This window comes from Cyprinus carpio, chromosome A5 (genome assembly GCF_018340385.1).
Source record: "Cyprinus carpio isolate SPL01 chromosome A5, ASM1834038v1, whole genome shotgun sequence".
NCBI classification, from domain to species: Eukaryota; Metazoa; Chordata; class Actinopteri; order Cypriniformes; family Cyprinidae; genus Cyprinus; species Cyprinus carpio.
In genome coordinates, this window is record NC_056576.1 from 36,627,176 (window position 1) to 36,644,902 (window position 17,727).

Genomic DNA, 17,727 nt, shown 5'->3' on the forward strand with positions numbered 1-17,727 from the left:
CTCTTTCTTTCTTTCTTTCTTTCTTTCTTTCTTTCTTTCTTTCTTTCTTTCTTTCTTTCTTTCTTTCTTTCTTTCTTTCTCTCTTTTATTAATTTACTTAATTATGTGTTGTATACATTTAGAAAGTCTAGATTTGTGGAATCGCACACACAGGCCTGCCATTAGTCAGGTTTATTTGTTTATTTATTTGTTTATTTGTTTGTTTATTTGGCTATTCTTTCTCGGGTCCAACCAAAAAAACAACAACAAATAAAAGTCGAGTAAAAAACAAACAAACAAACAAACAAACAAACAAACAAAAACATACAAACCCTAAAATTAATTCAAAACAACAAAAGCAACAATTTAAGGTATATTGTGCTATCAAATATTTCTTTAAAGATTTAACAATTTTATTATTATTATTATTTTTTTGCTTATTAAAAAATATGTCCAATAGCAAATCATTCCATATTTTCATTCCTCTATACATTACTGTCCATTGCTTTGCATTAGTTTTTGAAGCAGGAAGCAAAAATAAAACATAATTTTGATGCATGCCTGGTGTTAAAATTATGACTAGGAATTCTAGACACTGAAATATTTCTTATAAAACAAAGCAGAGAAATAATTGTCCTATCCTTCAATAGTGGCCAACCTACAGTTTTATGACTTTAGGTGACCACACAGAATTTGACCACTGGATTTAAAGAAATCATTTAACTTTTAAAGAGCGTTTTCTCAACATTGCAACATCACATCTGTAATTAACTTATTGCTCAGATACATTTATTTGAATTATCACTCAGTCATCTACCCATGCATTATGAAAGATTTTTGTCTGTTGAACGCTATTTTGTCTATTAAACACACACATTCAAACCATTTCGTATATATATTATTTCTTAATATATATAAATATATATATATATATACTTGAGTGTTTATACTAATATAAAATGTACACAATTTAACAACACATTTGCATGTGATGTCAGTTAATAATCATGGCATGCAGGTTTTTATTGGGTTTATTTATGGTTTATATTTGTTCTTGTTTTTATTTTATTAATTACTTTCTGTTTTATTTTAACATTTTTATGGTTTAATTAATTATTGGCTTTTCCCCTTCAGTTCATTCATGCAGCCTATTGAGAAACTCTGACGTAATGTACATAAATATTCCATGCACTTCACGCGGTTGATAACAATGAATGGATTTTTTTCTATGTTCTCTTCAAATGATAAGCATCAAAAGAAATCAGAAATCAAAATTAATCTATGTGATCAAAAAGGATTGTAACTACTAACTAACTCTAGAACTGTATTTCCATCACTTTACTGTGGTACAGTCACATCAGCCGCTGTGAACTCAATCTTTCAGGTGAGAGCGAGTGCAGGCCTGACTCATGAGAAGATGCTGATGGGTAGAAAGAGGATAGATCACAGACTACAGGAACACACTGCAGGTGTTCTGCAGCATATAGAAGAACTCAGGATGAATCAGCGCCATATCAGTGAGAGAGAGAGAAGGATTGTGAGAGGAAAGGCACAGCTGTGGCCGGGAATGAGCAGCTTCTCAGTCCTACAGCTGGTGTTAGCATCGGTGCTATGCTGATGGACAATCCTGATGTGACCATGACGATGCCTTATAAAGCCATTCCCTCACCGACTCATCAGGTAGCATTTAACTGATCAAAGGAAGAACTATTTTTTTTGTCTGACATTTTACTTTGTGTTTTCTTCTTCTTCTTCTTCTTTTCTACAGTTCTCATTTAGAGGATACGAGCAGTTTCTTGACCTCGCTCCAGGAGGGAACCCCATGATGGCAATTTTTTCGGGAACAGCCCATAGATCACTCCTGATGGGTGATTAGCTTATGAATCTGAAAGAAAAGACTTGCATGTTTAACATTAAACAGTAGAACATTAAATACAGATAAAATATAAAGTTCAACTATACAAACAGGTCATGTACAAAGAAAGATAAGTAAAGCAGCACGTGGCAGATAGAGTGCAAACCAGTGAAGTAAACAAGCAGTGCAGATATAATGATTGTAGTGCAAAAGAGCTTATTCAGTCTGATTAAAGTGTCAAAAATCTCAGAGAGCAGTTCTTTATTTAAACTGACAGAAGAAGTAGTTGAATGAGTTCAATTAAATGCTGAATGAGGTAGTGAGCAGACTAATGCTGCACAAAGTGTCTGGTGCAGGTCACAGTGTGTTAGTGGGAGCTGGGTTGGGGGGGGGGGTCTGGGGGGAACTGAGGTTCAGAGTTCAGTGGTGGATGGGGGCAAAAGAAAGGAGGGGAGGCAATGTCGAAAGGGAGCTCTGACTCTTCTCAGTTTGCGGAGGAAGTAGAGATGCTGCTGTGATTTCTTGGCCAGTGCTGTGGTGTTGTCGGTCCAGGAGAGGTCCTCTGTGATGTGCACATCCAGGAACTTGGTGCTGCTCACTCTCTCCACAGTCACACCACTGATGGTCAGAGGAGCATGCTCGGTGTGCACTCTCCTGAAGTCAAAAACAATCTCCTTCATCTTCTCCACATTCAGAGAGAGATTGTTGTCACTGCACCACCCGGCCAGACGGCTCACCTCACTCCTGTAGTTTGTCTCATCTCATGTAAGAGATGAGACAAACTACAGGTCTCAAGTTCAGCTCCCACCACATCATCAAGTTCATGGATGACACAACGGTGGTAGGTCTCATCAGCAACAGCGATGAAATGCACTACAGAGAGGAAGTGGCAAAGCTGGCTGAATGGTGTGGCACTAACAACCTGGCCTTCAATGTAGGGAAGACAAAGGAGGTTGTGATGGACTTCAGGAGAAACTCTGTTGACCACCCCCCACTGACCATCGACAGCGCGACTGTGGAAAGAGTCAGCAGCACTAAATTCCTGGAGGTGCACATCACAGAGGATCTCATCTGGACCACCAACACCATGTCACTCTCCAAGAAGGCACAACAGCGCCTACACTTTCTCCACCGGCTGAAAAGAGCAAGTCTCCCTCCACCCATCCTCACCACATTCTACAGGGGAACCATTGAGAGTGTCTTGACCAGCTGCATCACTGTCTGATACGGGAACTGTAGTGCAGCAGACTGCAAGACCCTCCAGTGGACAGTGAACACAGCTGCAAAGATCATCGGTACCCCTCTTCCCTCCATCCTGGAATTTTCCTTACACAATGTCCCAGCAAGCCAACAGTATCTTGATGGACTCCACCCATCACTCCCACAGTCTTTTCCAGCTCCTACCATCAGGAAGATGGTACTGGAGCATCAGAGCCCATTCCGCCAGACTGCTCAACAGCTTTTTCCCCCAGGCTGTGAGAGCCCTGAATTCAAATCACTCTGCCCTCCTCTGAAACCCCACACAAACCCCCTACCTCCTGAAACATGGACCATCTCATGGACCACCCCCCCCCCCCAACCATACCACATCACAGGAAAAACTGTCTGAAACTTTTTTTTTTTGTGTAATTCTAAGTGTGCTACACACAGGTGAGTGGGCCTGTACAAACCACCTGTAGTAACATACTCTCCTCTATGCGCACTATACACCTTTCACACAAACTGCTGTGTGTACATAATCCTACAAAAGACTCAGTAATATGTGTGTTTACATGCTCATGCACTACAAATCATCTTGCCAGCTGCTTGACTTATGATGTTTCTCTTTGCACATGTACAGTATTATGTGAAGCATTCGTATAGTTTGTATTTCTTGTTTATTTATAGGCAAACATTTATATATAGTAGATTTATAGTCAAAATCTGTCAGTAGGTTAGTTGTGTACAGGTTTATACTGTTTTAATTCATTGTTGTATGTCTGTATTTATGTAGCACCTTGGTCCTATGAGGTACGACATTTCGTTCCACTGTATGTCCACACATGTAGCGAAATTACAATAAAGCTCAACTTGACTTGACTTGATTGACTGATTGATTGACTGCCATCAGCTGGGCTTGGTGATTGCTTCTCAGCTGGTTTGTGTGTGTTACCAGGGGTGACATATGATGAGCTGCTGGCAACTCGGGTTACTTTTGATTGGTTGTTGGCTAATGTTGAGAATGTTTTGTTATATGGGTGAAGGATCTTCTAAAGAGGTAATAGCATAACTCGAGGACAGCCCACTTTATAGCAAGAGCATCCTTCTCAACCGCAGCATACCAGGTTTCCGGTGGAGTAAGCTTCCTACTAATGTATGTCACCGGCAGTGTTGGGGAAAGTTACTTTTAAAAGTAATGCATTACAATATTGCGTTACTCCCTAAAAATTTAACTAATTACATTATTTAGTTACTTTTTATGGAAAGTAACGTGTTACATTACTGTTGCGTTACTTTCACGTTACTTTTTAAATATGAGTAGGGCTTAATTGTTTTTAGTATAAGAAGTTCTATTTATAGCAGATGTAAAATCCCTTTCACACCATAAAGTGTAATGAATAAACCTCAGGCTGAAGGAAAAGTAAATTCACTTCTGTACAGTAGAACAAAGGAGAAGAAGGTTCAACATTCTTCAGCAATAAAAAAAAATGAGGTTCAATTGTTAGTTTATCTAAAGTCATTTTTGCTTATTAGTATGGTTGAACTGTATCATCAAAGGTCAGCAGCAAAGACATTAGTTTATAAAATGGGATTAGATACATTTGTGTTATTTAACATATTTAATTATTGCAGGTTTGTGTCATATTCTGAGTTTGCATTTCACTGTTTTAATTCATTTTGATGAATACTAAATCTGTTTTTTTTTGCGAGTGGGATGAATTTCACACATTTACATTTAGTCTAGAGCTACATCATGTTCACACAGAGCACACAACGCCTCTGTACTTTTGATTTCTCCCAGTATGGGGACAGGAGACTTGTCAGTCAATAAATGTGAAAACAAAGTAACTGGCTTTACTTTTTTGAAAAAGTACCTCAGATATTTTCTTGTAAATTAAAAAGTAATGCATTACTCTACTAGTTACTCGAAAAAAAGTATCTGATTTCGTGACTCGCATTACTTGCAATGTGTTACATCCAACACTGGTCACCAGATGTTCTTCTCCCTGGATGGTTTGTGACAGAACTGCTCCCCCAGGCCAGTGTCTGAGGTATCTGTCTGGAGGGTAAATGGCAGAGAAAAGTCAGGGGCATGTAGAACCGGGGATGATGAAAGAGCCATCTTTAGACACTGGAATGCCTCTTCGGCCTCAGAACTCCACTGTATTTTGTCTGGTTGGCCTTTCTTTGTCATGTCTGTAAGGGGGCAAGACAGTGAGGAGAAGTTGGAATGAAACATCGATAGTAGCCCACTAAACCCAGGAAAGCGACGTTACGCAGACAGCACTTCATGTAACCTGGTTAAATGGTCCTCCCATTTCTCAGAGTGGACCACAACATCATGGAGATAGGCTGTGGCATACTCCTGGTGGGGCCGCAGGACAACATCCATGAGACTTCGGAAGGTGGCTGGAGCCCCATGCATGCCAAAAGGAAGAACCCGGTACTGCCAGTGGCCACTAGTGGTGCTGAAGGCCTTTTTCTGCCTTTCCCGAGGGATCAGGGGGACCTGACAGTAGCCCTTGGTGAGGTCTAATGTGGAGATGTAACATGCCCTTCCCAGCCTCTCGATGAGCTCATCCACTGGGTCATGGGGTAGCTGTCGAACTGCGAGACATTTAACTTCCGGAAGTCATTACAAAACCGGAAAGTGCCATCAGGCTTAGGGACCATGAAAATCGACCAGGGGCTATATAATCCATGCTGTACACTCCGATACAGTAGGTGGTGGTCTGTACCTGATAAGTCATGGTTGCAATCTGCCATAAAGCTAATAATAATAATAAGAAGAATTGTCTCTTGTTGTCTATTGATGTAGTAACCTGCTGCCGGTGAGTCTAGTTTGTTAGAGTCTCATTGAAAGATGGCTGCCAGCCCAAAGTCTCTTTGCAAGATGGGCACCACGCATGAGTCAACGGCCAAGATGGTCACCATGCCTGAGTCTTGCCATGCCATGACCACCACTCCTGAGCCTTGTAATGCCACTGTAGCCATTCCAGAGTCTCATCTTGCCATGATACCATGCAAGTTTTCCCTAAGTTTCATTCCTGCGGATGTGGAGCTTGGGCCAAGACTGATTGCCAGTGTGATGGACCCACCTCTAATGGCAGTGCAAGCAGCTGGCATCCCCAGGCCGCAGCACGGGCTATCACAGAGAACCTATCCTCAGTACTTCCTGTTATGGTGGTAGCTATCCAGAATGTTTGGGCTGCATACTGTGACCTAGAGACCTCTCCTGTCCACGAGTCTGCCCCAGAGGCCTCTCCTGTCCACAAGTCTGCCTCAGGTGGCAGAATCCGCTGCAGAACCTCCCGAGGCGGCGGAGTCTGCTTCTGAACTCTTTGCCTGCTCGGTTACGGCCAAGAAGGCCATTCGGGAACTCTCTGTATGCCCCATTTCAGCTGAGGAAGCCGTTTACGAACTCTCTGGCTGTCCTGTCACAACCATGGAGATTGAATGTGAATGTCCTGTGAAGGCTTTGAGGCCACTGTTAACCTCTCTGTAATCTTATTTCCAGTCCAGAGCTCCTTGCTCCTCTGGATCTGACCTGGCGAACTTCTGCTCCACCGTTTCACTGTCTGCCTCTGTTTCATGGCCCAGATCCTCCATTGCTCCACGGTCTGCTATTGCTCCATGGTCCAGGTCCTCCATGGGGTGCTATTAGTCCATGGTCCAGGTCCTCCACTGCTCCACGGTCTGCCACGTTACGTAACGGAGGGTTTTGGGTTTTGTTTCATGTTCATGTTTTCATGTCTTTTATTTTGGAGTTTAGTCATGGTCCCTGTCCAGTCATGTGATTTCCTTACCCCACTGTATCCTGCTATTGGTTCCTTTGTTCAGTGTGTCAAGTTGTCATTGGTTGGTTGGTGTCATGTAACCCTTATTGTTTACTATAAGTAGCCCTCTTGTTGCCATTGTCTCTTGTCTTGTATTGATGAAGTAACCTGCTGTTGGTGAGTCAAGTCTATAAAAACTGCACTTGGGTTTATTACTATGCCTGTAAGCTGTGAATTAGGTTAAAAACTGGAACACATAACAGTGTTGTTAGACCGACATGTAGCACTGTTGAACTGCAGTCCCCCTCTCAATTTCAGTGTAGGTGAGCTTTATTGGCATGTCAAAAACTGTACATTTGTATTGCCAAAGCAGTTGAAGCTGGGCTGCTTACTAATAGTGCACATATGTATTAACAGAAAGAAAAAATATAATAGTAATAGTAATAATAAAAATATATAAAAAGTATTAAGCATTTAGTGGAAAATGAATGTGTATGTAAGTGTATAAGTTAGAAATAAAATAAAAAATTATTAGATTTACAGAGGCAAAATATCTAAGTAATATAATACAGTAATATGGCATAACATAATTTACATGTGCTGGAGACATCAGATCAGGGCAGGTTGAGTGTTTTCTCTTCTGTGGTGACAGACACATATTGAGCAGCAAACACACAGCAGTTCTTGTGTTCTCCTAACAGATACGGCAGTTTCTCCTAGTTTGAAAGAGTTTAAAATGTCTGATGGATCTGCTGTATTTTATCATAAAACACTGTCCATATGTCTGTAAATTTGGAGCATTCTGTTAGGAAGTGCAGTTCTGTTTTCTTATGATTCAGATCACAGTGTGAACACAATCTCTGCTCTGGTGGCAGCCATGTTTTTCTGTGTCTGCCCATCTCTATCATCAGCTTGTGTCCGCTGAGTCTGTATCTCTCTCTCTCCCACTGCGCTCCTTGTCCACTCACTGTCCTTTCGAAATAAAGGCATAAAACACACACAAAAAAGTTAAATTACAACGCTGCTGATGAGAACTGATCTTTGAAAAATTGATCTGATCTAAATTGTGATGACAGTCTGACATGTCCTTCAGCCAAAAAAAAAAGTTATTTCAGATGTAGAAGCCGAATGTTAAAAAGTGAAATTACTGTACTGATGAAGAAAGTGAATTTGGAACAAAACTGAGATTTGATCTAGATATTTATGATGATCCGACATTAAGTCCTTCAACCACAGTACTCTTGCGGGGACCTGGAAACAGATTTCTGTGCGTTTGTTCCTCAGTCTTTGAGAGAAGTCTATTGTACTCTAGGATAATTGCAACACCTCCTTCTTGCATCAAGAATAATGAAGAAGTTGCGAGTGTTCTGCCATTGTCATGACATTTTGCCAGATATGGTAACCAACACTCAGAGTTTGTACTCAGCATTTCATCCATTCAAGTGCACATACACACACACAGCATGTAGCGGTGAGTGAACACACACACACACACACACACCGTGAACACACACCTGGAGCAGTGGGCAGCCCGAGGAGCAGTTGGGGGTTCAGTGCCTTGCTCAGTGACCTCAGACGTGCTTTTGAGGCATAGACCGAGTTTCATTTTTATGCTTGGGGGGGCACCCACTGGCAGACGAGGAAGACGATCACCCTGTCGGGGTTTATTCTGCGAGAACAACCGGCTAGATGTACATTATCCCTATATATATATATATATACAGAGAGAGAGAGAGAGAGAGAGAGAGAGAGAGAGAGAGAGAGAGAGAGAGAGAGAGAGTTTTAAATTACTACTTTAAAACGAAATAAGTCAAATCGAAAATAGAAACTCTTTGGCGAGTCATTTTTTTCATCACCATAATTGATGGATGTCTAAAATATAAAAAATAAGGAAAAGCCTAAAACAGGCCCGATTATGATTTGAGTTTCATTTTATAATTTTGTAGAATAAAAAAAAAAAAAAAAAAAAAAAAAAAAAAAAACACAAATTATAATGGCATGTAAAACGTTGTCCTATAATTGTATAGCTTATATTTTTGATTTTTATGTTTTGTTCTGAATACCTTAAAATTTAAAGGATTTGCTGCAACGCAATTTTGTCTGATATGTAAAATATGTATTAGCCTATATTGTTTTTTTCCTCTCTCTCTCTGTTTTTCTGCAGCAAATGCTTTACAAACAGCTTTAAAAATTACTTTACTGCATTCCAGACGCCTTTAAAGTACTTTTCACTCAAAATTTCACGGGTAACTTGAATGTAAAACATTGTCATGAATTCATTGTATTTCCATTTGTAAAATAGCCAACAAATGAATTGTTGTAGGGTAACCCGATCTCATTAAAAAGTGCGTATAGCACGATTTTCTGCTTCTATTTGGCATAATATTTATATGCAGAAATTTACTTTGGCAAGCAAAAGACTGGTAAATTCATAATTAAAGAGGGTCATTTATTTATTTATTTATTTATTTATTTATTTAGACACACACACACACACACACACACACACACGTATTGTTAGTAGCATGACTAACCGTGCATAAAACACTTTCCCAGCGTTCATCCACAGCGCTCATTATCGAGTTCTCTGGAATAATTTCGCATCATTCCCATAAGTTTAGTCACTGGTCAACACGTGGATAAATACTATCAGGGGATGGGAAGTTGTTTTTTTTATGGGATTTTTGTTTGCTTTAATACGGTTTTTTTTTTAGGGTTTGTGAAGAGGATAGTTAACGGATCAATTGAGAACGGCTATATTACCGCTGTTCTCCGCATTCTAATCTCTTCTGTCCCATCATAGCAACGTTTAGGCTGAAATGAACAATCACAACAGTCCTGCTTCTGCTCGGAGGGTGAACGTGGAGGTGCTGAAGCGCTTCCTAGCGTGCGCTGCTGCATGCACCTGTGTAGGTGTGCTCTATGTGCAGTGGACATACATTTGGATGCTCAGGTCTGAAATGGCAGAGATAACGCAGCGCTTCAGGCCTCTGGATGCAGCGAGAGACGAAGGTGGGATATGCTGCGATTCCGCCGTGTGCTACGGGGTAGGTGAGTGCTTTAATGACGGTGCTGTTTAACTTTTTAAGGGTTTTCATCTGTTGCTTCACCAACAAATAAGTTTTTTTTTTATTATTATTATTGAATTATTTATTTTTTTACCTGTAACCTGGTTATACCACAGTATTCTCTAGAGAGTTAAATAATGATTCAGTGCTATGGTACATTTCAAAGTACAGTATTGGTCTTTTAAATCACCTTGAAGTACCATCACTGTGGTATATGAATATGGTTACTCATGTACCATTGTTATTTACATAGAAGTCCAATGCATTTTCAACAATACCGTGATACAGTTAAAAAAATAAAATAAAAATAATAATAATATTGGTACCATGGAGTTTAATTGTGCAACTATTTTTCACTTCCTCATCTGTGTTAAAATAAATATTTCGCTTGCAGAACTGGTGGCTGCCTTTTGCTCACAATGCATAAAATAAAATCAGAAGCAAATAGTCAGATGAATTTATTCAAATTTTTCTCACCGGAATTATTTTTAGTCGTCTTTAAATTAATTTCAAGCAATAGTATTTCATTCAAAAGCTTAGGTTGGAATTTTCTCAACGCCAGTCATTCATCAGACTCTGATAATCAAGTCATTCATCAGACTCTGATAATCAAAGTGCATTCCGCGTCATCTATAGTGTCCTCTGCAACAGCACAGTGAAAGACTCTGGGATCAAACCTCGGTTCATCAGCCACAACCCCAAATCACGACATCAAGAAATAATGCTAAACAATGAACAAATGACCCAAGCAAGATTAAATGCAGCTTCACTAGGAGAATATCTGTACTGACAATAAATAAAATAAAATAAAATAATGTTTTATGTACTGATTTTTGTCTGCCGGAAGTGTGAAACCAAATAATCAAATCATAAAGACTGTATTAGGTCTCTTTTAAGTTATTTGGCATATTGTTGGGCCTGTGCAGTTTATGGTAGTTTGACCAAATGCCTCCTCCAAATGGGTTGGGCTATTCCAGTAATGCCTGTGAGAACAATGACCAAGAATCGTGTTTTTGGCTTTATTGCAGTAGTTTAGGAAGAGTCGAACAGGGTTCTATTCCTACATGACAATGTCTTCACATGAATTAATGGCATTGCCAAACCCAATAATGACCTCTTTTAATCAGAATGGGGTAGACTGGTTGTACAGTGTAACAGTGACCGTTTTGTTGTTACTTTAGTATGAAGTAACCACTGTGTAGTGTTGCTAACTGATGTCCAATGGAAAATCCTGAAGCAAAAACAGTGAGAAATGATGTCTATAATTTCCCATAGGCTACATCTTGTTATGAGGTGAGCTGTTATCACAGATTCCCTGAGAGACGGACACATGCAGAGGTACGAGACAAGAGAGATGTGACAAAACAGAGGAAGAGACGAGAAAGTGAGTAACATCTCTCTCTCTCTGTCTAACACACAAACACACAATTTCATGTTTTATATCCCATATGAATTGTCCTTTCTTTTGGCAGTTCAGCACACTTTTCTCCATCTTGTTCCTGTGTCCTCGCTGTCGTTCAGTGAGTATAACGCCAGGAGAAAGGGAATAGTTTGACCAAAAATGAAGCTTGCCCTCTCCTCACCGTTCCAAACCTGTATGGCTTTCTTTCTTCTAAAAAAATGTTCTAAGTATGTGAACAACTAGATAGTTCTGGTGATCATTGTCAAATACATTAAACAAATAAAAAAATAAAAAAATACCAAGATATTTCTCAGAACTTCTACTTTTATGTTCTGCCATGAAATACATTTTTAGAACAACATGAGGGTGAGAAATGATTGGTAAAGTTTTTTTGTGAACTAACCCCCCCCCCCCACCCCATTACTGGCAATGCATATTTAGTTTTTGATTACTTCAGCTTATTAGTCATGGGGTTGTTATGGTTATTATCTAACCGACTTGTTTATATGCATCTTTGGCTGTTGGTAAATTATGTTTTCAAAAGCATACAAATTTTAAGCCTGCAAGAAGAAGGTTTTTTTTTTTTTTTTTTTTTTAAGTGATGAATGAACAGAGATTCCAGTAAAGAGTCTCGTAAGCACAGACACAATGTTTATTGAAGGTTATAAAAAAAGAAAAGATTCTCTTTGATTCTTTGAGTCACTTTGATTTTTTTTTTTTTTTTTTTTTGTTGTTGTTTGTTTGTTTTCCATTTTTCATCAACTTTATGTCCTCAGAAACTCACATTGGAATTAATTTCTTGTAATTGCTTACTGATGTTGTGGTTTAACCCCTTAACTGTCACCCCTCCTCCATTTTTGAACATAGATGTGAAAGTGCACTATCCAAACTTAAAATGTTATAATTAATGAATGCTTTGGAATACAGATTGGAATCTAAGGTTGGACTCAATTATATATATATATATATATATATATATATATATATATATATATATATATATATATATATATATATATATATATATATAAATATTTTTATATAAAATTTATATTATATTTTTATAAAATAAATATTTTTTCATAACAGGTTTTACTCTAATATTTGTATAAAATTAAAGCCTTATGTCGAAATAAGTTATGTTCCAAATTTGAAGTTGATATTATAAAGAAAAAAAAAGAGGTTCCTGTGAAATTTTATTTAGGCCGTTATACCACAAACAGCCACCGGGTGACACCCAAGACATTTTTTTTTTGATGCATTTTTTTCTGTCACAAATGTCTAAATTTCTCTGTCAATATTACTTTTTCTTCTAAATTACTAAATTATTTGTTTACTAAAATATTTGATAGGGTAAAAAGGCTATAAAATATGTAATGGCTGACACTTAAGGGGTTAATATTTTTATTTATATATAAAATCTGGTTCATGGCAGCAGAATGTCTTGCAAGTCAAGAGGGTTGAATCATTTTAATTGCAACTGTAGATAGACAGATAGATAGATAGATAGATAGACAGACAGACAGACAGAGATGTAGTTTGTCTCTCATTTGTTCTCCGTGTTTTCCTCAGATGATCATGACACCACTGTTCTGTCTTGGGCCGTAGGGCAGAGCAGAGGTCAGGGGCTGCAGGTATCAGCTGATACTGTTACAGTGGAGGCCGAGGGCACCTACTTTATCTACAGTCAGGTTGGTCTTGTTTGGTACTGATACTACTGCATTATCAAAATACAGACTTATAAGGGTTAGCTCACCTAAAATAAAAATTCATCAGTTAATCACCCTCATGTGAGCTCAACCATACTTGTTTGACGCGCAAGAACAAACCTCACTGGTACATCAAGCAAGAATGTTTGAGCTTCTGTGTATCATCTTTGATGTGCTCTATGTGTCTGTTCATCATATAAAGTGATTGTGTCTCTTCAGAAGACTTGAATTAAAACACTCAATGCATGTGGATTACATTTTCTTTTTGAACTTTTTGAAGCATCAGAGTTTTAGAAACAAGTTTGCAGAGCAGATATTATATATATATATATATATATATATATATATATATATATATATATATATATATATATATATATATATATATATATATATATAATTTCGACAGCCCTAATATATATATATATATATATAAAAATACACAGTTTGTATAGATTAATATTTTTGATGTTTTTGTATTTTTTTTGTTTTTGTAATAAGTTTTTTATTTATTTGATCAAAAATACAGAAAAAAAAATGTAATATTGTGAAATATTTTTACAATTTAAAATAATTGTTTTTGTATTTTTATTATACTTTAAATTATCATTTATTTCTGTGATGCAAAGCTGAATTTTTAGGATCATTATCACATGATCCTTTAGAAATCAATCTAATATGATGATTCATTATCAAAGTTGGAAACAGTTCTGCTGCTTAATATTTTTTCAGAACATGTGATACTTTTTTGATGAATAAAAAGTAAAAAAAAAAAAAAAAAAAAAAGAAGCTATGTTTTTTAAAATATTAATATTTTGTAATAACAATATACACTCCTGGTCAGTAATTTGGGGTCAGTAATTTTTTTTTTGTTTTTTTTTTTTTAAAATAAAATCAATACTTTTATTCAGCAAGGATGTGTTAAATTGATAAAAAGTGATAGTAAAGAAAATATATTATTAGAATATATATTATTAGAATTTTTTTTATTTTTATTTTGAATAAATGCAGTTCTTTTTAACCTTTTATTCATCAAATATATTAGACAGCAGAACTGTTTCCAACACTCATAATAAATCAGAATATTAGAATGATTTCTAAATGATCATGTGATAGACTGGATGTTACACATGTGACACTGAAGGCTGGAGTAATGATGCTGAAAATTCAGCTTTGCATCACAGGAATATATTTTTTTTTTTAAGTATATTCAAATAGAAAACTATTATTTTAAGTTGTAATAATATTTCACAATATTACTGTTTTTTTCTGTATTTTTTGATCAAATAAATGCAGGCTTGATGAGCAGAAGAAACTTCTTTCAAAAACATTAAAAATAGTAATGTTTCCAAACTTTTGGTCTGTACTGTACATATATATATATAATGCTTTATTGTTTAGGTTATTGCAGTTATGTTGTTCTATGAGTTCTGTGTTATGATTGTGTAAATTTTAGAGAGTATTTATGTCAAAAACACTTCACACAATCGGAAAAGAAGGAAAACAAAAAGCTGTATAATTTATTAATTTATTTGCTTTTGGATATGAGACTCAAAACAGCCATACAGCCATAAAGTCTTGTAATATATTGCGTACTATATCAACTGAAAATGTTCTTAGATGGTGAAACGTTTTATAGTATATGACATTTATTACATAAGTAGCTTAAGGTTTTGTGTATACAACCCCCCCCCCCACTAACACCAGCACCAAAGCACAAAACAAAACAATCAAAAGTACAATATGAGTAACACTTTAAAGTAAGATCTCATTTGCTAACCACATTAGTTAACATCAACAGATAATGAACAATACTGCTACACTATTTATTATTCGTAATTAATTTTAATGTCAACATTTACTAATTCCTTATTAAACATCAAAAGTTGTATCATTAAGATTAGTTAATGCACTATGAACTAACATGAACAAAAATGAACAAATTCTGTAAAAAATAAAATAAAAATGCTCATAATGCAGTAACTAATGTTAACAAATGAGACCTGGTTGTAAAGTGTTATACACAAAATTAACAGAAAGTAGAAAAAAATTGCTCTGTAAATGTATAAGCCATACTGAAACACAACTCAAATGAACAACAGAGACACCAACATCATTGCTATAACATAAGCAGTAAAGTAGATCAGTCATTCTCATGATCTGTGTGAGAGATGTAGATGCCTTTCTTTCTTCAGTAGAACAGTACAAAATATTTTAGCTGAAAACATGGTTCTGAGTGATTCATAACATGCAAGTCAACAGCTACCAGCACTTTGAGAGTCAAAAACTTGCAGAAACTTGCATTTCATGAATCACCAAGGATCATGTTTTCAGAAAAAAAAATAATAATAAAAAAAGTCAGCTACATCTTGGATGGCCTGAGTGTTAAGGTTCATTTATTTCTACTTTTCAAGTATTTATAGTTAACTGTCCCCAACTCCATACAGTGAATTACCCTGTTACTCACCACAGGTGCTGTATAAAGACACCACCTGGGTCATGGGTCATGTGATCACGAAGAGGTTCAAGGGGGCGGAGACTAAGCTTATGAAGTGTCTGAAGAGCATGCCCAGTAACATCAGCCAGCCACTCAACACCTGCTACACTGCTGGTGAGTTATCAGGACAATATTGTCCAAAAATGAATGAACTCTTCAGATTGATCACTCAGAGCATGCTCCCATCAAATGTGCTGTCAGAAATATTCAACCATTATTTATAGAAGGAAAATCTCACTGCATAACAGTGTTAAAAATGAAGGAACTAACAGATATTACATATTTTAGAACACAGTGAGAGCATGATATTTCAGTTTCAATAAAAGCACATTAGAAGACTAGACTTTTTTTAAATATTATAAATAACACAATCAAATGTTGTGAGCATGAATGATAAATGAAAAACAAATATAAAAAAACTAATAATAAAATAAAAAAGTTTTAATTTAAAAGGTTCCCTTTAAAAAACATTGAACAGAACTACAATTTTCAAATAATGTGACTAAATTCAGTGTTCTATTATTATGATTCGTTATTATATACTGTATCTGTGGTAAGTAATGGAGATTAAAAAAAATGGGCCTTTCCTGAGAATGACCCAGTCTACAGTCAGATATCACAGAAAAAAAATTGACACTCAAAGCAGCACTACTTTTCATTTTTGAGATTTAGGGAGATTGTTTTTGCTTTCCATAACATAACATCTTTTTCAATTTAAAGTCTGTGTAAAGGCAATTCTAAACACATGAATGTTAGAAATGCATTGCCGAAAACATGTTACAAATAATGGATATTACCGGGTTGGGATCATTTAGAACGCAGCTCAGTCTCCTAATTTAAAGAAGCTGCTAGCGAGAGCATCTATTGAGGTTGTAGCAGTATTTGACAGCTGAGAGACGTCAGCTTTCCCGCGAGTGGGCTTGGTTTCAGAGTTGACAGAGGACACGCCCCCAGCGTTTCTAGATTTTGATACCCTATTTTATTTTCTTGTCTTTTTTATCCTTTAGATTTGGCTGGGTGGTTAATAACACATTTTTCTGTGATGTAACAAACTCAGAGCACATATTTAATATTGCTTTGAATGGACTTTAAGTGTTTTTTCCCCCCTTCTTCTATTTGTGTCTGTAGATTTCAATTACAGGACATAGGCGTTTTCTCAAAATTAGTTTTCTCTCCACTTCAGCAGCACACCAAACATTACGGTTTTAGTCCTATCTATTTACACAGATGTATCATTCATCTGATTAACATAACATTTTATTCCTAAGAACACTGCATCCTTTTCCTGGTTCTTGACAGTATTTTCTGATTTATGGAGTAATAAAAAAGATAAGCAAAATCCCTCTATAAAAACCTTTAACTCTAATGTCAACAAAATGAAGCATTTGAATTAAAGCACTTTCTGTAGAAATAAACACCATTCCACACAGATGATGAGTCTGAAAAGCTGCCACAGTTCTGTGGATTCAGGCTTTATTCTCTGTGGCGTAGTGAGATCCGATGTCTGTGTGGACCATACCATCTGCTATAGAAGTTCTCCTTCACACAAAAATCTCACTGGATTATTTTGCACTATTTGCATATATTTACAGTATAACCTAAATTTCTGTCTGATTATAAAGTATGTGTTGCCCTCGTAGGAATTTACTTCCTGGAGTCTGGATCCACCCTTCAGCTCTCTGTTCCCCGCAAATCAGCAGAGCTCATCCTGACAGCTCACACCACCTTCATGGGCCTCTTCAACATATGACACTGACACACGTGTGATTTACACGCTTAGCAGAAGCCTTGTTTATCCTCCCGCATGCTAGTTTTAGTTCAGACACTCATGCTTTTATGTGGTGAATGGATGACACCTAGTGGACAACTGAAACAATGGCATTTGGGAAAGGTACAAAAAAATGCATATGGCACTATTATGTTTGGGCATGGTTTCATGGTAATATCATGTGTTTTTGGACATATACTGTGGGCAATGTAAATATCATGTAATATGGATATGGTATTCAGTACTATAGTATACATTGATCAGCCACAACATTAAAACCACTAACAGATGAAGTGAATAACATTGATTATATTGTTACAATGGCACCTGTTCTTGAAATTCATGTGTTGGAAACTGGAAAAATGTGCAAGTCAAAAGATCAGAGTGACTTTGAAAAGGGCTAAATAATGTGGCTATTCCAAAATGGCAAGTCACGTGGAATGTCCCCAGTATGCAGCGGTTAATACCAACCA

The 17,727-nt window shown here is 36.8% G+C and overlaps 1 protein-coding gene across 2 annotated transcripts; it reads left to right on the plus strand.

Annotated features, from left to right (window-relative positions):
* The first annotated feature begins 9,569 nt into the window (after positions 1–9,569).
* LOC109099074 (tumor necrosis factor ligand superfamily member 13-like) lies at positions 9,570–17,490 on the plus strand. Of its 2 annotated transcripts, XM_042750706.1 has the most exons (6): positions 9,570–9,857; positions 11,172–11,262; positions 11,351–11,398; positions 12,853–12,971; positions 15,462–15,600; positions 17,127–17,490. In XM_042750706.1, the coding sequence occupies exons 1-6, from the start codon at positions 9,630–9,632 to the stop codon at positions 17,234–17,236; spliced, it is 735 nt and encodes a 244-aa protein (XP_042606640.1). In that variant the 5' UTR covers positions 9,570–9,629; the 3' UTR covers positions 17,237–17,490. The 2 variants fall into 2 exon arrangements, 1 of the variants encoding a protein (XP_042606640.1); XR_006158208.1 differs by lacking the exons at positions 11,351–11,398; positions 12,853–12,971; positions 15,462–15,600; positions 17,127–17,490 and having other exon boundaries at positions 9,724–9,857; positions 11,154–11,267.
* Positions 17,491–17,727: the final 237 nt, after the last annotated feature.